The 24,867-nt window shown below is 38.9% G+C and overlaps 1 protein-coding gene across 1 annotated transcript in view; it reads left to right on the top strand.

Moving 5' to 3' along the window:
- The first annotated feature begins 409 nt into the window (after positions 1-409).
- The window catches only part of LOC120315319, a 45,758-nt gene continuing 21,300 nt past the window's right edge, over positions 410-24,867 (top strand). Inside the window, exons 1-3 of the mRNA XM_039359486.1 lie at positions 410-511; positions 6,823-6,986; positions 10,297-10,456. Coding sequence (XP_039215420.1) covers positions 446-511; positions 6,823-6,986; positions 10,297-10,456 — 390 coding nt within the window. The 5' untranslated portion in view covers positions 410-445. The remainder of the gene's footprint in view (positions 512-6,822; positions 6,987-10,296; positions 10,457-24,867) is intronic.

Below are 24,867 nucleotides of genomic sequence, written 5' to 3'. Positions count from 1 at the left end.
TAATGGTTGGTGGGTGTGACCTTTATTGGACTACACCATTTTCTATGTTTTGTGTTTTAAACTTTAATTTCCCCATTTATACATAATTATGCATAGGCAAATACAAATCATCATCATCATCATCATGAAATTCTAGTAGAGTAGCAGTTCTAGTGGACACATTTTTGCATGTTTAATGCATAAAATAAATCATAGAAGAAATGGTAACCAGGATGATCGTCTTATTTCTTGAATCTTTATCCTATCTCTTTTATTCAGATTCCAGTTCTACCTTTATACTGTAGATTTGTGCTACCAGAATTCTTTGGTACATGCCAGTGAAGAGATGGCGATGGTTGTGGTAGGACCTTTGACCTTGAACACAGGGATGCTTCTTTTGATTCTGATGAGATGGGGCTGTCAACTGTTGTTTGACTCCTTCCCTACTTACTTGTCAAAGCTGATCATGGCTTGGGGATTATGGACAGTACTAGACCCTTTGGCAGTGTTTGTGGTGGATGCATTCCTGGGGGTAAGTCACTTAAAATAACTTCAATACAGAAATTTGTTTTATTCAATGAGTCACCAAATAATATGAAATCCTACCTCTGCTGACAGCGGGCCAAGTAAAAATAATTAAATAAATTGTTAGGGATTCATTATGCTCAGTGAATGTAAAGAGAATACATATAAACCGATATTTTAACGAAGGATAAAAGTGACTGCAACTGTCTTAGAAGCAATGCAATAGTTTAGGGAACCAAAGAATATTTTTAAAGAATGAAAGACAACATTCAAGGACTATCGAACATCTCTCTTTCCAAATCTCAGCTTAAGATATGCAGATAGCATATTTAATTGTATTTATTGTACTGATTTTATCTTTAGTACTTCATCCAGCAATATGTGGCTGATTGTACATAGTAAGTAACAAAGTTCTAAAAGTCTGCCCATTCATCACTGATAGTTTTTTTTCCCTCTCTAACCATGTTTTCTAAGATAAAAACTGAGCCAAGTCGACTGTTTGCTTGGATATTTTTGTACCATCCCAATCGATCTCTTGAAATAAAAGCTGTTCAAGGAAAACTTGGGTCTTAATTATCAGTTGGACTTCTTTTACTATAACAGTTAAATGGGGGAAAAATCCTATATCTGCCCCATGGGATAAGATTAGCTTGTGATTCAGGTAAACAGGATTATCTCTACGTTGTTAGATGCAAATGTAGCTAAATTTCGAGGATATTTTACTATTCAAAGATGCATTGGAATATTTAGGGAATAAATTTTCCTTATTCATGTTAAATTCTTTGTTTCTTGCATCATAATATATAGCTACAAAATGCTTAGAGTGTTTGCTTTCTTCCTTATTCTTTTAATCTTAATACATCAGTACAATATTTTCATTTTTTAGTTATGGAAATGATGTATATTCTGTTTAGATAATGGCACACAGGGAGAGCGCATTCAATATTTTCACTTTATTCATAAATAATATTTCAGACACATCTGAAGTTAAAAAAATTCAGGTAAAGAATGGCACTTGTAGCTTTCTGGATACAGCTGAACTGTAGCTATTATTAGTCTAGCCACAATGATTAGTGGCAAAGGTTGCTGGAAATTCTATTTTGTTAAATCCAATGGATAATCCTAACTTTATTCACTTGCTCATTCGTCCAGTCTCCTTATAATTGTGCATTTAATTTATCCAAGAAGGTTTGTTTTTTTAGGTTGCTTGTGACTATGCTGATTACCAGGCTGGACATCATGGATGAGTCAAGCTATTCTCCACAAACAGACAGACAGACAGACTGTACAAAGGCAACTTGTGGTTAAACAACATCCTTGCCAGAGCGTTGAGATTAATCCTCAATTTGTTTGTGTCCTAGCTTATTGATCCTGTAGAAGTCTTCACTCTCATGCTAGAACATATGCAACGACTTTGCCTCAGATATTACTTGAGTTCAGAGTGTTGTATGTACAATCTTATCAGGTTCTGAATAAGTGCCAAGTATGTTGCGAGAGCTACAGCCAAAGAAACCTATTATCAATTCCTAAAACATTTTTTTTTTTGCTTTCTTTTACACTAACTGGAAATTCCCTCTAAATTTCTTTTTTAGCAAATTATAGCAATAAAATCATAGAGAAGCAAAATTGCAGTTAAATGTTTTGCTTAACATTAGTTTGGGTATAATTTCATTCAGCAAAATAACAGTAAATGTTTTATAGAAACCAGTTATGAGTTATTAAATGAACATTGTTTCAAAAGATAAATACAAACTATAGCTTATATCAGGATATAGATCTGAATTTATTGGCTGACAAATTAGAAGATGATTAGGTAAAAAAGATGAACAAAGAGAAGAAATCAGACATATATCAGCAAAGCAGCAAATGGAGATCCTCTCTCAGACATGCCAAGTCCTTTATATATTCTTGATCATGATCCCCAGGCTGTAAGTTGACATCTTTTGAAATCAAGTTTTTTGATTGTTGGTCATCCACAATGGTTGACTCCATCCTAGAATTGATCCAAGAAAGTTACATAACTAGTTCTTAGATGCAGCTCTCCAGACATTTGCATATCAATCAGTCCATCTTAGGATGTTTCTCATTTCTTTCTTTCTTTCTTTCTTTCTTTCTTTCTTTCTTTCTTTCTTTCTTTCTTTCTTTCTTTCTTTCTTTCTGTCTTAAAGTTATATACTGTCTGTTTGCAGCCATTATCAAGATTTTCTGCACTTATATTAGCCCATATCTTGGGCTCCTTCAAAACAAACAATAAAGTGCAGCAAAGGACAAAATTATAATAAGCCAACAAAGACCAGGCATATGAGAATGCAAGTTAGAGATAGTATAAGTCCAACAATGTTGGTATAAAGTCTACATACTTTAACAGAATTTCTATCAAATCAAATCACTGGCAGCAACTGGTGAGCTACAAATCCACCATTTTTGTGGTGGGCTAATGTTTAAATCTGAGATAACAATTTTTTTTGCAATAGTTTTGGAAGGAAGAGAAGGGAAGACCAACCTTGGAAGATGCTTATTTATTTGCTTTATTTGTAAAGTGGTATTTGTAATGGGCTTGTAATTGATGGCAGTAAAGTATTCAGGTGCACAGAGGCAGCTAAAGGACATCCATTGTTCTCTTTTTCAGCCAGTCTTCTGTATTATTTTCAGTTCAGTTCTACTGTTGCTTCCTCAATGAACTGCATTGGATCAGTTGCAAAGAACCTGAATACTATAAGCCACAGCAGAGCTGAAGAATCTTAATTCCTGGAAGTCAGATTTATTACCAGATTTTTAAACTGCTAAGAATTGCACATAGTGATCATAGAAACCATTTTATTTCATTGACATTTTTTTTAGATTAATTTGAACAAATGATAGCTATACATTTTTAAATTGTGGTTGATGTCAGGAGATCAACTTTGCCCTACGGATACTTAAACAAAAGATCAGCGAATACGTTTCAAAGATCTAAGATTTGAATGCCCCAAACCAGTTCTCATTTGATTAATTGGAAAAGTTCTGAATAAAACATTTTGCTATCTTGTGAAAAAACTTACCAATATCAGAAATTATTCTCACAAGGAACACATTTTACTGAATACCATGCAAAGAGACATATTCTATTTCAAAATGAAACTGAATCCTTTACATATGTTTTCCATATTTGCATTAGCGATTTTGTTTCCCGCCTTTGGCATTCTTTCAGCTGCTATTTTAGATTACTTGCCAATCAATTTATTTTAGATCAAGCATTTTAAAGTATTATGTTGTGGTAATATGACATGAACTATTCTAATGATCTAATATCTTTTAAATTTTAAGTGGACCTAGTGCATATGAAAGGAGACAGAGTGAAAATAGGGTCCCCTCTGGACTCACTCTCATTTTTATTATTAAAGGAAAGGATATAGCTCACCTGACAGTGTATTTTAGAACCGAAACATATAAAGAATATGGGTATAAATTGAAGTTTTGCCCTATTAATATTTGAAATCTTAGTGGATCATAAATAATTCTAAGTTTATTCACTTTTTGATTGTAGAAATATGTCTAAAAATGCTTTATTAAATAAATACTGCTTTAACAATATTAACCATTTGATTTTGATCCTTGGATACCTTGCATAGTTCTCGCCTTCTAGTTTGATATTGTGCAATTTATTTGTTGCCTTGAGTATCTAGTGATTTTTTTTTTTACATTAAATGTTCATTGATTATGATAATAATAAACCTAAAAGATTAGGTGACAACTTTGAATTTAAAAAAGAAAAATCTATCACCACTATCCGTGAATGTGATCAGAATAAAAGCTAAGAAGAATCACTGGGTGAGAACTCAGCCTGTCAAGTTTCTTCTACCTTGACAAGCTTTCTAATGGGAATTTAGAAAGATTTAGTGGTTGGGAAAAAGAGAATGAAAGTGCCTCGATAGGTTTGCATTTTCATTGGGAGAATTGCAATAGTTACTTGTGATTGTCTAACCTCCATTTTGCTGGAGGCATCCATGATTCCCATTTAGTCTTGGAATGACTGTATATCACTAGGAGTGCCGTTTCAAGAATAATCTCTTTTTTTTTTATATGTGGTGGGGTACCTGAATCAGGACAGAGGAGCACCAATGAGTGTCAGGTATCAAGACACTGGTTATGGTAACACAACTAGATTTATTAAAGGACCTGGTTATTTGGTATATTAGACTTGGATGGAATTAGCTTGGATTGCTATTTTTGTGTTTTACAACAATCTGTAAAACCTTTCTGTTTGATTAATTTAGGGTTTAATGTATTAGGTAAACCCAGAAAATGGGTTGGTTGGTTTGATAAATGCAGGCACTAAACAGCTTACTCTTTCATGATGATGTTAAGTTCATATTAGTAGTGATTCAAATGAATATAGTTTTCTTTTTCAAGTGAAACCACTAAAATATTGTCAATTTTTCCTGCATTATTAATATGAAGAGAAGGTTACTAGCTTTGTTTTGTTTTCCTCTAAATATAATGTGTGACATAACCCTTACACGCCTGTTATGGATAACATAGCAAGTTTGTAAGAAAACTATGAAGCGATTCCACTTTGTTTCCTGTTTTAAAAATCTGAGACTGATGTTTGCATTTGAGATTTTCTTTGCATAATTTAATAAAGTTTAAATTAGAGCAAGAGAATACTGTTTTAAGTCTAAAACTTTTAACCCATCAATATTAATTCACTACTCTGAATAGAAACACGTTTGATTGCTATGGTTTGGGCATGGAATTGATCTGCACACATAGTTCTGGGGTTAAATATGCTTGTTATGGTTTCGAATTTGTAAGGGAGTTTTCTTCAGTGACCTAATCCTTTAATAGCTTTCCCCCTTTTATACCACATTTCTTTAAACTTCACCCTTGCAAATTCCTCATTACTGTAAATAAGTGATGTCTTCCATTTCTTCTGGTTGTATCTTTACTTGAAGCCTTTAGCTCTGGGTTCTGCTGCCTGTTTAAAGATTCAGAGCTCAACCCCAGATTCTCTTTAGCAGGGGTCTTCAAACTTGGCCCTTTTATGACTTGTGGACTTCAACTCCCAGAATTCCTCAGCCAGGCATGCTGGTTGAGGAATTCTGGGAGTTGAAGTCCACAAGTCATAAAAGAGCCAAGTTTGAAGACCCCTGCTCTTTAGCTATAACTTGTGTTGTTGGAAGTCAACTCCAAAAGTAGTTTTCTTAGGCTGGGGGGCTTACTTATTTCATTACCGCTCAGCTGTGCTGCTCAGGCTTCCACCTCTGGTCCTTCAACTAAATAAACCACAATCACCTGCACAAATACATTGTAGCAAAGATAAGATTTTTTTCCCCCATCCTGTTCGTGTCAGAGGCACCATTTAAGGCACTTCTGGGTTCAAAGAATTATCCGGTGACATCATTGTTACCCAAGGGATGCCCATGGAGGCTCCTTTCATGTCAAGGAGCTGGAGATAATGACAGGAGCTCATCCCACCACACAGCAGCACTCAGGTCTCAAACACGAGCTTGCAAACCTCCAGCCCAGCACCTTAACCACAAGAGCTACCTCGCTCCAGATAGATTTCTGATTCACTTACATTATAATATCACTCAGACATTGACAGAATATAAAGATTCATATATACATAAACAGAGGCAAAAAATTTTTTTACAGTAGTTTCACAGGGCTATCAAGACAGGTCTATCTCTTGTCATTCACCCACTTCCCTGTCCCCTCAAGGTGAAAGGATAAAGAGAAAAGTTGGCTCTAATTAAAAGAATAAATCTGCCCAGGTATGAAAAATAATTGTATTATGCCCTGAGTCCGGAACCTGAAATATGCTGGGTGTTCCCAAGATGGAAACGCAGCTGGGTTATAAAGTATAGAATAGGGCATTTTATCGACCGAACCAAATTGTCCCTACAATTAGCTTCCATTACAACGTCGGGCGTACTTAAGATTAACTAAATTCCACTAAAGTCAGTGAGATTGGGACTTATTTTAAAATAAAGTGCAGAGGCTTGAGCTGGAAAAAAAAAAGACATTTCAAGTGAAGACAAGACATCACAGAAAGCTGATTCATCCACATGATGCTAAAATAACTGACCACAATTGTGTTTTCATGGTACAACGTCAGGACTGTACCAGATTAAAGAATAGTAAATAATAATAAAAAATTCTCTAATAAAAGAATGTAAAAAAGGTGGAAAAATTGCCTATCGAGGAGCCTTGTCATTAACAGTCCTTAATGAGCCCTTATTTGTAGAGCTACCACAGTCCCTGGTGTAGCAAACATTTGGTACTATTTCTCATCATTACTGTTTTCTTACCCTGATCCTTTTAATCTAATTTCAGCGACTTTATTACACTGCTGATAATCCCACTGCTGACTGTGCCAAGCTGTATTGGCTTTTTCTAAGAACGGAACAGACTGGAATTCCTGGAGCATTGATCACCGCATTGCTTTACGCAGTCCTGTTTTTATTTTCATCTGCAACACTGCATCTATATTGGTTCAGGTATGTCCTGGATCTCCCATAAGCTGAACACAGGAAACATACAGGTAGTCCTCGACCTATGACCACAACTGAGCCCAAAACTTCTGTTGCTAAGTGAGACATTCATTAAGTAAGTTTTGCCCCATTTCACGATCTTCCTTGTCACAGTTGTTAAGCAAATCACTACAGTTGTTAAGTTAGGAACAGGGTTGTTAAGTGAATCTGGCTTCCTTGTTGACTTTGCTGATCAGAAGGTTACAAAAAGGGGATTACATGACCCCGGGACAATGCAATCATCATAAATATAAATCAGTTGTCAAGCTTTTGAGTTCTGATCACGTGATCATGACAATGGTGCAACCGTTGCAAGTATGAAAAAAGGTCATACAAAAAGGTCAACATTTTTTTCAGTGTGGTTGTAACTTCGAACAGTCACTAAATGAACTGCTGTAAGTCGAGGACTACCTGTATTGATAGAGTGATGCTAGCTTTGTCTACTTCCCAGAGAATTTGATTTTATTTATGCTAAAATTGCAATGTAAGAGGAACAATTTATGGCTACCTCTGAAGCATATCTCTTTTGTACTCTGTTGGTTAATTTTACAAGCTGAAGATTATGATCCCCATCCCTTCTTTTCTTTTCTGACATTTTCCCTTCGTCGCAGGTCGTAGATTGCAAAAGGAATTTACCAACTCTCTTGTCGCTTGAATCTAATATTGTGGGCTGAGAGAGAGGGACCGGTCCAAAGTCACCCTTGAACTAGCTTTCAAGGCCAAGGTGGAACTAAAACACGCAGTCTCTTGGTTTCTAGCCTGGTGCCTTAACTACAATGATAAATTTCTCCTGTGATCATGTGAGATACAGTTGGAGACTGTCACGCGTTGCTCATATACCCTATTCCTATTCAGTTGCAGGATCCAAGTTTTACTACCCTTTAGTTCTAAACTAGTGAACATTAGATTAAAGTTTAATATTGGTATAGACACATATTGAAAGTAAGAATAATAAGATGCCTTTGCAGAATGGGAAATTTTGCGTAGCTGCTCTTAGCTTGGAGGACAATCTAACATCCTAGCAAAGGATTTCAAATCATCCACGTTCCTGGAAGCAGTATGCAAATTCAAACTATTGGCAGTCTAATTAATTCATTTTTTTGTAGATGTTAATGTCTTCTTCATCACCAACTTCATAGATTCAGGTGGTTTTATAAGTTTTAGCTGCTGTCATTTATTACTCAGGAAAATTAATTTAAATTAAAATATTTGTAAGACAGATTTTCAATCAGAATATTATGAACATCTTTATTGTCTAAGGAACAGGTGGAGGATCATCAACATTTTTTTCCCTTTTGAATCTTTCTATAATGTTTTACAATAAAGAACAAGAGTACTTCATTGGGCAATGCATTTTTCAAAAATCTCATAACAGAATAATAAAACAAAGCATGCGTAGCAACACCGGTTACATTACAGCTTTCTAAGTATATCACGGTATGGAAAACTCAGAGTGTAAATTATAATTATACCTGAATTTGGAAAAATAACCTTTTTTGTTATTGTGAACTGAAATGTCTATTGATAAATTTATTTCTGAGTGGCTACAGATACATCTCATTGTATACAGATATTTATGTTTGATGTGCACATAAGTATCTTTCCATGCAACTATTTAACCTACATTGTGGAAAAAGTACATAAATATAGCTATTGGCACAATTTATTGTATAAACTGGAACCACCTACTATTGATTTTATGTTCTTGTCTAGATCATACAAGACCCCTGCTCCAGTTTTATGTTGGTGTTCTCCAAGAATTCTCTATGCGAATATCAAAACTGGCCATCTAGTCTGGCCATAAAGTGAAAACCAATTATGGATGACTTCTCATCGTAGGAGATATGGGCCAACCTGCTTAGCAGCAGTCTCTATTTTGTGGGACATAAGCTGAATGGTCCCTTTCTCCATTAGCATTTAGAAAAACAGAGCAGTCTTGTTGTAGTAGACGTCAGATTAGTTTAAAGGGTCTAAAATGTTTTCGACTATTCATTGATAATATTTGGACTGTTGATTGCTGTTTGTTCTTTTATCCTAGAGCAGTGGTTCTCAACCTGTGGGTCGGGACCCCATTTGGGGTCGAATGACCATTTCACGGGGGTCGCCAAACAAGGCTGTCCGCCATTTTTCCCCCTTTTCTTTGGCCATGCCCCTGGCACCTGGTGATGTATAAGTGGTTGGGGTTCACCACAACATGGAGAACTGTATTATGGGGTCGTGGCATTAGAAAGGTTTAGAACCACTGTCCTAGAGCCTATTTGAATGGGGTAGGGCAGGACTATAAATATTATGAAATAAATCTATCTTCTGAGACAAGGACAAAACAAGAATGAAAATGTGGCAAGAGGCACATATTTCTGGATGTATCTATAGAATACTTTCTACATGCTTTCTTAAATTTCCTCAGTGTGAATTTAAAGATAATAAATCTGTCATACCGTTTAAAACATCACATAGAAAATGACAGGAAGATGGAAATAATCAGGGCAAATTAAAACTTTCATAATTAAAAATGTTTCATTAACCAAGCAGATATAATTGGAAAAGCCTCTTCTCATCCAGTAGGACAGTAAGTGGAAAATCATTGTTAATATGAATAACGGCTCACATTTGCCATATTTTAGAAAGAATCTTCAAGTCAAAGCATCCACACAGGAATTATGAATCATGGTTGAACAACATAAGCAAATTGTAATTTCCATGTTATGAACTAGCCACAAGAGCACTTCTATATTACTCCTATTAATCAGCACAATTATTGTATGATAGCGTTATATTCCTTCATACAGTTACTGTTTTTTTCTATTAGATATAGATATACTAGATATAGATATGCTTTAACATCAACACCAGTCTTTAAAAAAACATTTTTTTTGTTTTCTGATTATAAACTGCAACATGTGGTGACTGTGTGGTTCTTGAACAATAAATTTGTTTACTTCAGCTTTGAAGAAATGTTATTTCAAAATACAAAGCTCTATGGTACTTTAAAGCCCAAACACATTTTTTTGGTATAACTATATTTTTAAATAAATATATGTAGTTGTGAGATACACCAATTGCACTTACTTCTAAATAAAATTGCAGACATTCAGCACATCAAATATCAAGCAATATTCTTCAACAAGCTAAAGTGCAATTTTATTTTTCTTTATTAGAAACCCAAACAGTCCCACAAATAAGTTTTCCCTTTAAACAGATAAACCAGAGGAGCAATGCCATCAAAGCAAAAGAGAGAATATGCAGACAGGTAAAAAGGTTTTTCCTTCTTGTTTAGGTTATACAATGAAAGCTGGTTATTAGATTTTCTCCAGAGGATTCAAGGTGATGAGACCTCTTTCTTTGTCCCATGTGACCTGGAAATCTCTATCCAAGAGTTAAGCTACCTTGTGAAAAAAGCAGAACAATGGAGGGGAATTGGTGGTGAAAGACGAAAGGTGAGCAGAGTGGTTGAAATAAGCTTGTTCATTCTGCAAGGTTTCACTCGCCCCTTCCCACTAATGGAATTAGGCTGCAAGATAGTTGCTTTAATTTGAACAATGTCATTCATACTAGAAGACAAAAAGTTGGTGATTCCGTGAGCGGCTGATTGATATAAGTAAGCTAAATGTACAAATTACAAATGTTTTCGAAGCAGTGGAAGAGTTTCTCAAATGCATTTTCTTCCAGCAAAATGTCCATGGCTTTTTTTAGATATCGCAGTCAATAAACAACATGATTTGGACCATGTATTAACTACAGGATTTAATTCAGGGGACAACTCTGGAACTTCATATACAGCCTAATTCTCTCCAGACTGAACTACAGATTGTTCAGTCAATCCAGTGCCTGAATCCAAAGAAAGATTTATTGAAGTGAAAGCTGTATTCATCTTATTGACTAGCACGGGAGAAAATACAAATGTCTGCAGCTTTTCTCCCCTCAGCAGAATGAATGTTTGTTGACAAACTTGGTAAAGCCCTCCAAAGTTCATAAAAGTATTTATTTTTTTACAATAATTAGATTTTTTAAATTGCGCTATTTTAAAATCGGTGTTGATTTTTTTTAGAGTGCTTTTAGAGTTGGTTGTGTGGGATTAGGGGCACAATTCACCTTGATCGTTCTCAAAAAAATGAAGCAAGGTGGAACCTCTTTAATGCTAGAGTGGAACAGCCCCAGAGTTATCATGGGTGTAGACCAGAGATGGAAGTAAAAAAGAGCTGTCTAGGAAGAAAGCAAACCATTTGCAAACCACTTCTGTTTTTTGTTGCCAAGAAAAAATTTCAGAGAAGCATCAAATTTCACACAGGTAGCTTGAAAGACTTTTGCAAAGGACAAATATTGTAATAAGGCAGTGTTTCTCAACCTTGACCATTTTAAGGCATGTGGACTTCAACTCCCAGAATTCCACAGCCAGCAATGCTGGCTGTGAAATTCTGGGAGTTGAAGCCCACATGCCTTAAAATGGTCAAGGTTGAGAAACACTGTAATAAGGAATGCAGTGGAGTTGAACAAATCCATAAATGTAAATTCGTGTAAACGTAAAGGTAAAGAATGAATGTTCAAGCAATTTCTTTGGAGCAATTGGTAAATACAGGTAGTCCTCAACTTATGATTACAATTGAGCCCAAAATTTCTATTATTAACTAAGGTTTGCCCCTTTTTAAGACCTTTTTTGCCACAGTTGTTAAGTGAATATGTGCAGTTGTTCAGTTAATTATACAATTGTTAAGTAAATCTGGCTTCCCCTTTGACTTTGCTTGTCAGAGGGTCACAAAAAGTGATCCCACAACTGGAATCTGCAACTGTTCCAAATATCAATATATGCCAGAGGCCAAGCCTCTGAATTTTGATCACTTGACCATGGGGATGTTGTAGTGGTCATAACGCTTGTATGTCACTTTTTTTCAGTGCAGTACTAACTTCAAGCAGTCACTAAATGAACAGCTGTAAGTTGAGGACTACAGCAATGGAGAAAGCAAAAAAAGGGGTATAAAATACATCATAAATCATACCCAGTCAATAGCACACTCAGCATATAGATATCAATGAGGAAATTAGGGGAAGACACTTCAAGTTCAATCAGAGACTACATAGACATGGCTGCGAAGAGTTGCAAGAGATAAGTAAGAGTTGCTTAAGAAATGGAACCATTCACAGGAGTTTGTCTATTAAACAAATATCAAACAGCATCTCATAATGAAAAAAAACCCAACCCCATCCATTCCTGTGCATTGTGGTTACATTGAGTGGAAGGAGATAAGAGCTGCTAACATATCTGCATCCAATATTTATCTGCGGATAGTGGAAGAAACATTGGAACACTGGAAGTACTGTTAATTATTATGCATTTTTATTATGTTCCCCGTTTTATTATGTTTCTCCTTCAAAAATGTGGGATGTCTCTCTGATCCTGCGAAAATTTGCACAATTGGAGGATTCTGGAACATCAGTTCTTTCTATTGTTAGAACCACCTTCCTAAGTTGCAAATATGCAGTTCCCTTCTCACTTATCTAATGCTTCAATGCCTCTTAAATGTTGAAGGCAATCCAAGCTAATGTTATAAATTAATTGTGGTATGAGGCACAAGCTAGGTCTAGCAAATTGTTGGCTTCAGGACTGTTGAAGACCAGATGGCGCACATTGATGGACCTTCATGTCCTCAACTTGTAGAATACAAAAGTATTTCCATAGTATAAGAGTAGGATATGTTTTCTTGTAGGAAAATTTGATACATAATGTTAACTACCTAATAAAACACATTTAGTAATAATAATAATTATAATAAAACCTTTATTATCAAAGTATAACATGTATACAGTGAAATTGGCTGAGCCTCCCTCTGTGCCCCCCCTCACCACAAACTCACGGTGACTACAAACCCCCAACTTATTTCACCCTGTGAACTAATTGTACATCATGCTGACCTCACGAGTCTGTCATGCATAAAGTTATAAAGTTATATCCCATTCAGAAGCCTGACAGCCCATGGATAACAGCTGTTCTTCAGCCTGTTGGTACGGCTGGATATGTTTCTGTATCTCCTACCCGATGGTAGGAGAGTAAAAAGGTACCAACCAGGGTGTGAGTCATCCCTGAGAATTTTCCTCACTCTGCCAAGGCAATCGGCCCTGGCGATGTCATCCAGTGGAGTCAGGGAACAACCCACAATGTCTTGTGCCATGCTCACCACCCTCTGCAATACCTTCCTGTCCATGGCTGTCAGGCCAGCATACCAAACCACAATACAATATGTGAGAATGCTTTCAATAGTAGACAGTAGAAGAAGGTCATGAGTCATCGTTCTATTTCTGTAACAGACAAAATTTATATATCATTGTAGATCTCAGATCATTACCATTTTGCAATTGATCTGTTGTGTACTCTTGCTAACAATGACAGGGAATAAATTTAGACCAGATTTCAGTGTGATTTAAGTGTAGAGAGACACTCAGTCCACCTATCCCAACCCTGCCATTATCTTCCTGGTTCTTTGTCATATTTAGTCATTCCTAAATATGGAAAGAACTGGATGCAGAACTGGGCGAAAACAGTTTCCAGTTTGTATTATTACTGTCTATCCTATAACAGTATAGTATAATTTCTGCAAGATTTGTGGTCCTTGAAGGTACCTTTGAAGGACTTAAAACCAGATTCTTGCTGAAAAACTTGCTGACGAACTAGAGATCAACCTTTCACCCCACCTAGTCTTAAGCTTAGGGTATCTAATGAATGTCCTTTAAAAACTGCTTTTTAACTACATACTTCCAGATATGGGTAATTGCCTTTGATTAAAATAATACTTACAGCAGGCACAGATACATTTTCAATAGAATGAGAATGCAGGGTTATTCTTTTTAAGTATGATACGACTCAAAAGAACAATTTGTCATTGGTGAAAAGACAACCACATTCCAGAAAAGTTTTTTTTTTAGTTTTATCTATTTAATAGGAAAAGGATTACTTTCTGTAGTCAAGAATCACAGTGTTGAAGTCATTTTCCAAGACACAAATGCTTTTTCCCTCCATCATTATATTTATCACATATAGTGATAATAGGCAACAAACAGCTAAAACTGGAACTAATCTTTTCAAATCTGGTGGTTTTTGCATTCTTAATTAGACAGCATAAGGTTGATATGATTAGGTCAGGATATAATGTTTCCATTAAGCCACACTGTAGAACACATATTCATGGTTTTCCTCTGCAATTAAATAATAGGACAATGAATTTTATATTATTGACCCAATTATTTCCCCATGGAAAAGTATATGTTTAACAAATTTGTGCCTTAGGACTTCATTAGTAGCAGTAGGATAATATCATTTTGAACTACACAGATTGCATATCCTCAAAAGTATTTATGGTATAATTGTTGCTTTATGATGGGAATTTTGAATGCAATTTCAGTGCCTGTACAAATTTATTAATTTACTCATTCATTTGGATGTGTGGCAAAGGTTGATCAGGAATTTTTATTCTTTTCATCATTTGACTCTACTTGTGGTGGGGGAAAAAAATATAGCATCTTTCAATATCAAAGAACCCAGAGTGCTTACAGAAAAGTCAAGATGTTAGCCACAAGCTTTTCTATGTGTATTGTAGCTCCCATGTTGACTTTTTTGACCATACCCTGGTGACAGTCATGCAGAAAACATGGCTACATTTTAGTTGGAGGCATCTGCCTTTCATGCAGATGTTTTCAGGTTAAAGTCTCTACATTTTCAAAAATGGGAGGGGAAACTTTTGTCCCAGATCTTTGGAAGCAACTGTTATTTGTATGCTTTTAATATAAAGCACTTCTTAAGTAGTTCTGTTCCTACATAACAAAAATCATAACAAAAGTTATAGGGTAGGGTTTTTGGTTTGGGGTGGTTTTTTTTTTTTTTTTGAGTCCTCAGATTGTGTTTTCTCAAAAGTGTATTGCAGAAAGTCACTGCTTGTTCATAGCTGTTTTAGTGTTAGAACATATAGCAATAGCACTTAGCTTTTTATACCACTTCATAGTGCTTTACAAACAAGTGGTTTATAGAGTCAGCATATTTTCTGCAATACTGCATTTTAACCACTGTGCCATCGTGGCTCCTATGTAGGAAATACAGTCACAGGGAACGTATACCTGGTGATGAAGCTTATATGTGAATCATTGACTTTGGCAATTAAATAATAGAAATGAATTAACAATACTAGAACTGCAATTAAATGCCGAGATAGCTTATTCTTTTTGAAGAGTCTCATAGCATGCAGCTTTAAGTATCATCCCCACAAAATCCCATTGTTATATTTGGAAAATGAAATCAATTCATGGAAAAATTAGTTTAATGAGAGTAAGAGTAATTTTCCTCATTCTATCTATAATGTCATTCTAAATGACGTTATATGAAAAGTTGAAAAACTAGTCAGCAGTAGAGTTTTTTTAAATGGAAAATGTATTTGTAATTAATTTGAACACACAAGATTTTTTTGGGGGGGGGATCTGTAATAAACATAGTTTCTGTCATAGTAACCTACATTTATTACTCTCAGGCAAACTTATTAATGTTTTAGTAAACAAGTCATTGATATGTTATTTAATACCATTTGTTAACTGCTATTCATCTTCTACTATGTATTATTACTTTTTAACAGTTAGAGATTCAGATCCTGCACTGGAAAAGGAGTGTAATTTTGCCTTGAATACCTCTCATTGCCCAGTTATAAGACACATTATTATGTCAGAACATGTTTTTTTTCTAGGAGAATGCTAAGGAAAGTGAATAATATGTTTTTGAAAAAAAGGTCACCACTGTTAATTAAAGTCTGTAAATAATAAAAACAGATTCAAGCTTCCCAAGAACATTGCTTTAGAAGAAACTCAGCGATACTTAGAAATAACCCATTGATTTTGGTGGGTCTGTTGTCACTCCAGCCATTCTGAGAGGGGTTCACAGATACTTTGGCATCATTTCATTACATTTCTATCTCACCATCAGTCTGACTCTCAGCAGTTCAATAGCTGAATCTCTCTCTCCCACTCAAGCTCTTGTCCCTTTGAACAAAAACAACAATAACAATCACTTCATTCATTAAAATTAAAAATAAACATTAAAAACCTGATACATCACTGTGGTTTGTAATTAGAAATAGGCATTGTTATGTCCCGAGCCTTGCAAACGGCTCGGGCGTTTGCAGGCAGTCCCGGGCAGGTGCAAAGCTGCCCGGGACCAGACAGGCTGTCGCCAGCGCCATGCGCATGCGCGGGTGCTGGCGCGGGAAAAGTAACACAATTACCCGGGAGTTGCCTATATAAGAGGCTGCGAGCGTTTGGGAAGCCATGAAGCCATCTACTTGTAAGCTGAATGCAGAATAAAGAAAACTGAGAACTCCAACTGCTTCTCGTGTCTGCTTTTCGCCAAGGACTCAACACTGGCGATGAAGGTGGGATGCCTTACACCGCCTGGAAAGGAAGAAGTGTAAGCTTACCCAAGGAGTCCTGAGCGGCGGAACGGCGTCGACTCGGCAGCTGCCCGCCAATCCAGTGCGCATTCGGGGGTAGGCTGGCTGATAGACCTGTCTCCTGAAGATGGCGAAAATTGGAAGGCTTTTGGAGTTCGACGTCTCACATCCAGAACGGTGGGAGTCCTACGTAGCCAGGGTGGAGAACTACTTCAAGGCAAACCAAGTGAGGGAAGAGAGCTTGAAGGCTACCACCCTGCTTTGTGTTTGCGGTCAAGACGCCTTCGACATCGCAGAAAACCTTGCAGCACCTGTTCCAGTAGAGTCTGTCAGCTACGCAGATCTGAAGAAGCTACTGAAAGAGCACTTCCACCCCAAGATGTCCGTCATCGCATGGCGCCACACCTTCGAGCAGAGGGATCAACGGCCCGGCGAGTCAGCCAATGAATTCATCGCCGCATTACGGAAGGCCGCCAAGCACTGCGAGTTCAAAGACCTCGAAGAACGACTGAGGGACCGATTCGTGTGCGGGTTAAGGCATCGATATCTACAACAGAGACTTTTCGCTAAAGAAGAATTGTCCTACCAAGATGCCTTAAGGGAAGTCACCGCAGAAGAAGCAGCAGGCGGCGCTGTCAAGAACATGCGGCCAATCAGACACAGTCCAGAGGTTGCATCCGTGCACCAGGAAGACGTCCAAAGAAACTCCGAGGAGGATCCGGACGAGGAAGTCGACCATCTCCACCCCACGAAGGAAGAAAAACAGAAGGGAAGCTCTTCAGCTCCGCTCAAGTGCATCGGCTGTGGAGGTCGCCACAGGAGAACCGACTGCAAGTTCCACTCCGCTACCTGCCGGGCATGCGGCAAACAAGGACACATTGCAGCTGTGTGTCTGGGCCGACAAAAGGTACAACCTCAGGAAGAACTGCGCCTGAAAGGTACCAGATTCCCCAGCCAGAATAGGGTCGGGTTTTGCGCTTCGCGAAGAAGCATCCTTAGGACAGGCACACACAAGCCCATTAAGAAAAAGCTGTCACTCAAGGTGAAGCTACAAGGGGTTCCATTAACTATGGAACTAGACACAGGTTCTGCCCTTTCAATCATCTCCTTGCATACATTTAGGAAGATTTGTTCCGGTAGTGGAACTCAGGCCAAGTTAAGGCCTTCTGACATTGTGTTAACAGACTTTCAAAATTCAAGAGTGTGTGTTAAGGGGGAGGCCACCCTTAACGTGCAATACAAGAGTTTTGAAGGTCCACTAGACTTATTAGTAGTAGGGGGTGAACGAACGAGTCTCATAGGACTCGATTGGTTTGAGGCCCTGGGGAGACACGTCACAGGACTCAACAGCTTACAAACACTCGACCTACAGGAAGTCTGCAAAGAATTTGCAGATGTTTTCAGCCCCCAGATGGGCACATTCAAAGGACCCCCTGTGTCCTTAAAGCTAGACCCCACTGTCACTCCCATTAGAATTAAAGCAAGAAGGGTCCCTTTTGCTTTAAAGAGTAAAAATGACACTGAGTTAGACAAACTGATCCAACAGGGAATTCTAGAACCTGTTGATTCCAGTCCTTGGGAGACCCCCATTGTCACGCCTCTAAAGGCAAATGGGGACATTCGCATTTGTGCTGAGTCCAAATGCACTCTTAATAAGGCATTGCAGCAACATGCCTATCCTGTTCCTGTGGTCAGTCACATTCTGGCCTCCCTCAAGGGGGGGCGTGTTTTTGCAAAGCTTGACCTAGCTCAAGCATATCAACAGCTGCCTGTTGATGATGATGCTGCTATATTGTGACCCACAGAGGGGCCTTTAAAGTAAAAAGGCTACAGTTTGGAGTGAATGTCGCTCCTGGGATCTTCCAAAGCGTAATGGAAAACACACTACGAGGTATACCAGGGGTTTGCCCCTACTTTGATGATGTTTTGATTGCAGGAGACTCCACACACATTCTAGCTGAACGGCTAAGGGCTGTTCTGTTAAGATTCAGGAACTCAGGCCTCAAGCTCAAAAAAGACAAATGCAAGATTGGGGTGCCTTCTACTGAATTTCTGGGGTTCAAAATTGATGCTGCTGGGATTCACCCTGCTGAATCCAAACTAACTGCTATTTTAGAAGCACCTAGGCCAAAGTCCAAGGCCGAACTTCAGGCCTTGCTGGGCCTCCTGAATTTCTACAATTCTTTTCTTCCACAAAAAGCTAGTGTAGCTGAGCCTATTCACAGGCTACTAGACAAGCAAGCAGTGTGGCAGTGGTCACAAACGCATGAGGGTTGTTTTAACAAAGTCAAGGCTTTGCTCACTTCTAACAGTGTACTTGCACAGTTCAACGAGTCCCTTCCTGTGTGCATCGCTTGTGATGCGTCCCCTTACGGGGTTGGAGCTGTCCTGAGCCACCTCAGGTCTGATGGAACTCAGGTTCCTGTTGCATATTACTCCAGAACATTGTCTTCTGCTGAGCGCAACTACGCTCAGATAGACAGGGAGGCTCTGGCTGTTGTTGCTGGAATAAAAAATTCCATGACTTTCTATATGGCAGGCACTTCACGGTCTTCACTGACCATAAGCCTTTGCTGGGACTGTTTACCACACGTAAGCAGACTCCCCAAATCATTTCCCCTAGAATGCTTAGGTGGTCTATTTTTTTGTCTGCATATGATTTTTCTTTACTCCACAAGCCTGGAAAAGAAATGGGCCATGCTGATGGACTCAGTAGATTGCCTCTGCCAGTAGTAGAAGCTGACCCTGCGCCAGCTGTCAACATTATATCAATCCAAGCCTTGCCCGAGCTCCCTCTTTGTGCCAGGGATGTTGCCGCTGAAACAGGTACAGATCACACACTTTCACGTGTCCGTTCCTGGGTTTTGTCTGGTTGGCCTGAGCACTGCCCTAGTCCTGAGTTTCAGAGTTTCTGGTCCAAAAGGAACGAGCTGTCCCTTTCTCAGGATTGTCTGCTTTGGGGAAACAGAGTTGTCATTCCCACCTCAATGAGGACTAGGGTCTTAGGATCCCTCCACGAGGGTCATCCTGGCATTGTTCGTATGAAGGCCCTTGCACGCAGCCACTTGTGGTGGCCTGTTTTAGATAAGGATATTGAGGCTAAGGTGCATGCATGCCACCTGTGCCAACGATCTCGCCCAGAGATGCCCCAAGCTCCCGTGAATAGATGGGAGGAAACACAGTCCCCATGGTCTAGGGTGCACATTGACTACGCTGGACCCTTTCAGGGCCAGTTCTTCTTGGTCCTTGTTGACAGCCATTCGAAATGGCTTGAGGTTGTACCTGTCTCATCCACCACCACTGCAAAGACTATTCAGGTACTGAGGGGGATTTTTGCTGCACACGGGCTGCAAGATGTCATTGTGTCCGACAACAGCCCTCAATTCACTTCCTCTGAATTCCAAGCTTTCTTACAGGCAAACATGATTTGTCATGCCACGTCTGCACCCTTCCACCCGTCCACCAATGGTATGGCGGAACGTATGGTGCGCATCACAAAGGACGCATTGAAAAGACTCACCTACGGGGACTGGCATCACAGGTTGGCTGACTTTCTCCTTTCTTATCGCACCACACCGTCCACTTCTACAGGGAGAAGTCCAGCTGAACTTCGTTGGGGGCGCCAACTTACTACGAGACTTGACCGGTTGCATCCGGACAGACTGCCTTCATCTACCTCACATCCTAGGGCACCTAGACAACTACTTGTGGGTGCCCCAGTTTGGGCTCGCAATTACGGGCCTGGTCATACATGGGTCCCCGCTTCTATTTCCAGGGTCACAGGTCCTCTCTCCTACGAGGTAGCCCTGGACAACGGTCGTGTCCTGCGTTGGCACATCGACCAACTCCGCCCTAGGCGGGACCTTTCAGATGAGACTCCTGGGTCTTTTCCAGGGGGGGAGGGGGACCCTTTGGAGCAAAGGGAAGGGCACGAGCTGCTGCCCATCTCCACTGATGGAGCCACAAACGGCCCATCCCAGGGTTCCGCGAGAGCTCCGAACAAGAATTCTATGAGCCTACCCAACTACCAGGCATCCACGCCTACTCCAGCCAGGGAGTCACCCCGGGGGCATACTCACTTTCCACACATATCACACAGCACTCCAGTCACGGAGGATACCCGGGGGCATCCCAACAAATCATTCCCCGCAAGAGAGCTGGCACACAATCCCCAAAGTTGGCCTGACCTTACCCCAAATCCTACAGGGGGTCAAACATACAGGGAGGGGTCGAGGAACCAAGTCCCGACTACAATACCTCTAGCCCAAATCAGGGAGTAACTGAGTTTTGGGAAGGTACAGAAACCCACACAAGCCCGGACACAGAACGGGGTTCAGGGAATGGACAGCCTCCTGACAGGTCTTGGACGGACCTAGGAGGTTCAACAGAGACGCCCAGCAGTGGCTATCACTTCAAGGGGCCCGAGGGTCTACAGCTAGGCAGGTCAACCAGGTCACAAAGTGACAGAAGCCCTGGCCTGACGAGCCCGGTGGGCAAGCAAGCAGGCCAGGCATTGGGGCACAGTCCTTGGAAGGCACCAAGGCAAAATAAGGAGAACAGGCTCACATCTCCCTCCAGTCAGGGAACTCATGCTAGTAACCCAGAGCTGAGAAGGTCACAGAGAGCAAAGAAATCTCCTAAGTACCTAGAGGATTATATAACATTGCTGGCAAGGCAAAAGCCAGCAAACAGTGGGAGCACTGGGGAACGGAACATTGTATAGAGTAAATGATTATATGTTGGTAATAGTTTTAGCCCGGGGGAAAGGGGTGTTATGTCCCGAGCCTTGCAAACGGCTCGGGCGTTTGCAGGCAGTCCCGGGCAGGTGCAAAGCTGCCTGGGACCAGACAGGCTGTCGCCAGCGCCATGCGCATGCACGGGTGCTGGCGCGGGAAAAGTAACACAATTACCCGGGAGTTGCCTATATAAGAGGCTGCGAGCGTTTGGGAAGCCATGAAGCCATCTACTTGTAAGCTGAACGCAGAATAAAGAAAACTGAGAACTCCAACTGCTTCTTGTGTCTGTTTTTCGCCAAGGACTCAACAGGCATTTTTAAAAAACAAAATGAAAATGCAACTTAACACAAAAATCATAAACATAAAATGAATGTATTATTTTCCCCATTAGTCCACTTATTTCTGCCATATTTCTTAGTCCATTTAATTCTTCACTGAAGAGTTCTATTTTTCATGCAGATTTTTTTTTTTTAATATCACTTTCTTACATGTATCCTTGAAATTTGAAAATTGAAATGGAGTTGCTCTCCTTAGCTTTGGGAACCCTAAATTTAATCCATGCAGTTTCTGGGTAATCAAATATGTCTTGTTTTAGGAAAGTATTTTTCAACCTTAGCAACTTTAAGCTACATGAACTTAACTTCTAGAATTCCCCAGCCAGCATTCTAACTGCGGAATTCTGGGAATTGAAGTCTACACAGTTTAAAGTTGCTAAGATTGAAAACACTATTTTAGGATATTGGCTTCCAATCTAGTTCACTCTAATTACCTGCTGAACTTTTCAAAACCAGCTAGAAATTATAGCTTAGCTAGCTCTGCTCCAGTGATGGGATTCAGATATGTGAACAACTGGTTCTCTGTGTGGATGCTGCTTCTGGAAGTCTGTTCTGGGCCCAGGCAACAAAAAAATTAGCTACCGGTTCTGCCGAAGTGGTGCGAACTGGCCGAATCCCATCACTGATCTGCTCTCAGTATTTGCTTTTATATGTAAGCTATAGTAGGTAGGTTTTACCAATTCTGTGTGGGAATATACCATCTGGACATCTCCACAAGTTGAAGCATATTTGCAGAGCTTTTACAAATATTTGATACAGAGCCATGCCATATCTAGCCAATCTTTATTAAAGGGCTTCAGCAGTTTATAAAGAGAAACGTGAAAAGCAGCATAATCAGGAGTGAATGGAGGACTGTGGATTATTTAAACTACATTAAAAGCATACAAAAACAGGGTGCAGCAAAAAGCCGCTTCTATTTCTTTCAACTGCTTTGTTATTTATTATGCTTTACAGCAGCATAGTCAATAGATTTATTGCATAGATAGTATAACTTTGTGAAATAACCAAATGGTTTTATTATCTGATCAGGATAGTTTCTTTTTCCATCATGAGCCCAGGCTTTTGGCAGTAACTGAAACCATCACTAACATGCATGCAACTTCTATGGGACTTGGTTCCATCCAGTATTCTGAATCAATTATCAATCTTTATTGGGTTCACTTTTTATCTTCTTCTAGGAGAGGGGAGATCCTGGTTCTTTTCTACTCTCAGTAATGGAAGCTCACTAGTGGTTTTAGACCAATCATTGTCTCTTATTCCAGTGTCCTTCGTAGGGTTCTTTAGGGGAAAATTGACACGGGAAGTTCTATGTATGATAGCTTGAACTCCTGGATGGAAAACATGTAGGAAATTAGCAAATAAAAAATGCATTTAATTTATAGTCTGGATGGTATTTTGGTGGTATTTTGGCCACATTAGTAACAGCATCCTTTTATGAACTCAGGTATAAAAGGAAATAATTAGCAGTAGCAATATTAATAGTAGTATAGAGTTTTTATATATATATATATATATATATATATATATATATATATATATATATACACATACATACATACATACATACATACATATAAATGGAATGAATAAAGCGCGTTCACCAGGAGAGTTTAAAGTTAAAATACTTTAATTAAAGTATTTTACTATATTAAAAGGTTGCCAAGCTTTCGTTGGGAAAACTCCCCAACATCTTCAGGGCTGAGAGACTGTTTCTAACAAGGTGGTTTAAACGGGTTCCATAGACGTCTGCGCTTGGTTCCTAGACCGTGCCAGCATTCCCCGCTGAACAGCTGATAGGTGGGAGGGGGAATCGGAGTAAAGATTTCTTCCATCGTTCTCTCGAGCACTTGTGTTCACATCTCCATTTGAATCATCCTCCTCCATCATGGTGTCCTCCATGCTCATCTTCCCTCGTAGGTCAATATTCAAGTTAAATCCCCCCCATTTCTGTGAGCAAAAGTCTGTTGGTATTTGGGCAGATTCCCCGCTCATGTTACTTTCCCTTTTATCAAGCGAACAGGTCGTCATCACATGTTTTTTCTCCCCTCTCTGTATGGGATATTCACTTTTATTATTATTATGGGTAGTGCTAAATTTAGTGGTTCTATCCTCAAATTTCTTAAGCGCTCCAATGTCATTATTGTTGTTTTCTCCAATTAAAGGGGGTGTGGTTTCCCCTTGATGTTGTTGGGAGGTTTCTGGGTAGTCTATATCAGATTATTTCTGGTAGGGGGGAGGTGTAGCTCCTGGTTTAGAATGTTGTGGATGTTGATTGTAAGGTTTGTGATATAAAGGATGATGGTTTGAGTTCCATTTTCGTAGCGCTTGTTGTGCTGGGTGCAAGTCAATGTGACGATTGATTGAGTTGTTATTCGAGAACCAGGCTTCTTTTAGCAGCCGACCTCCCTTCGTGGCATCACTGGCTACGATAAGGATGTTATTGAAGTTGAACTGATGGCCTTGTTGTGCCATATGCATCCAAAGTTGTGTGTGTGTGTGTATTTTTTAAACAAAATTAGTAATAATATGCGTGTATGTATGTATGTATGTATATATATATATATATATATATATATATATATATATATATATATACACACACACACACACACACACACACATATATATATATATTCAAAATAAATAAGCATGAGCACCAGGGAATTCTAAACTATAAAAGTTTAATAAAAAATATATATGTACATACATATATACATATATGTATGTATATCATTGCTTTCAACTGAGATGTAACAGTAAGGTCTTTTTTTCTGAATTAGCATACTGTTTATAAATTTGGTAAAGTGCTCCAAAGAGTAAGTAAAGGAAAATAGAACACAAAAGACAAACAACAAAGCCACCATTGTGAGCAGTCCTTCACCATTGCTGGTTGGTGTTTGCCTCTGGGTCCAGAAACTTAAAAAATAATAACATTAAGAGGTAGGAGGGCATCTCCATGAGGCACCTGGATTTAACTAGATCAGTATGGTAATATATTTGGCACTGAAGCCAATGGACACTTTTTTTTTTACATCTGTGTAGGAAAAAATAGAGATTAGGAGAAGAAAATTAAATACAGGCCTGATGAAAACCAAGGTTCATTTGCCTATAGAACATGTTAGGCGGGCACTTTAAAAAAATATATTTTAACAGATGTGGGAGACACAAAGGTTTACTTTAATAAATTATCCTAATGAAAAATGAATGTTGTCCATTAGTGAATTAATGGAAACCATCCTGAAGATTTTCAGTGGTAATATAGCCAGACATTGTCCAATGTTGGTGGTATGATTTTCTTTGTATGAATCATCAAGGAAGAAAATAAAGTTCTAGCCTAAAATAGTTCTGTGAAATAAGGCAA

Source organism: Crotalus tigris, unplaced genomic scaffold, assembly GCF_016545835.1.
Source record: "Crotalus tigris isolate CLP2741 ecotype Arizona unplaced genomic scaffold, ASM1654583v1 scf7180000019077.834891, whole genome shotgun sequence".
In the NCBI taxonomy this organism is placed as follows: domain Eukaryota; kingdom Metazoa; phylum Chordata; class Lepidosauria; order Squamata; family Viperidae; genus Crotalus; species Crotalus tigris.
This window is presented reverse-complemented; position numbering and strand designations above follow the sequence as displayed.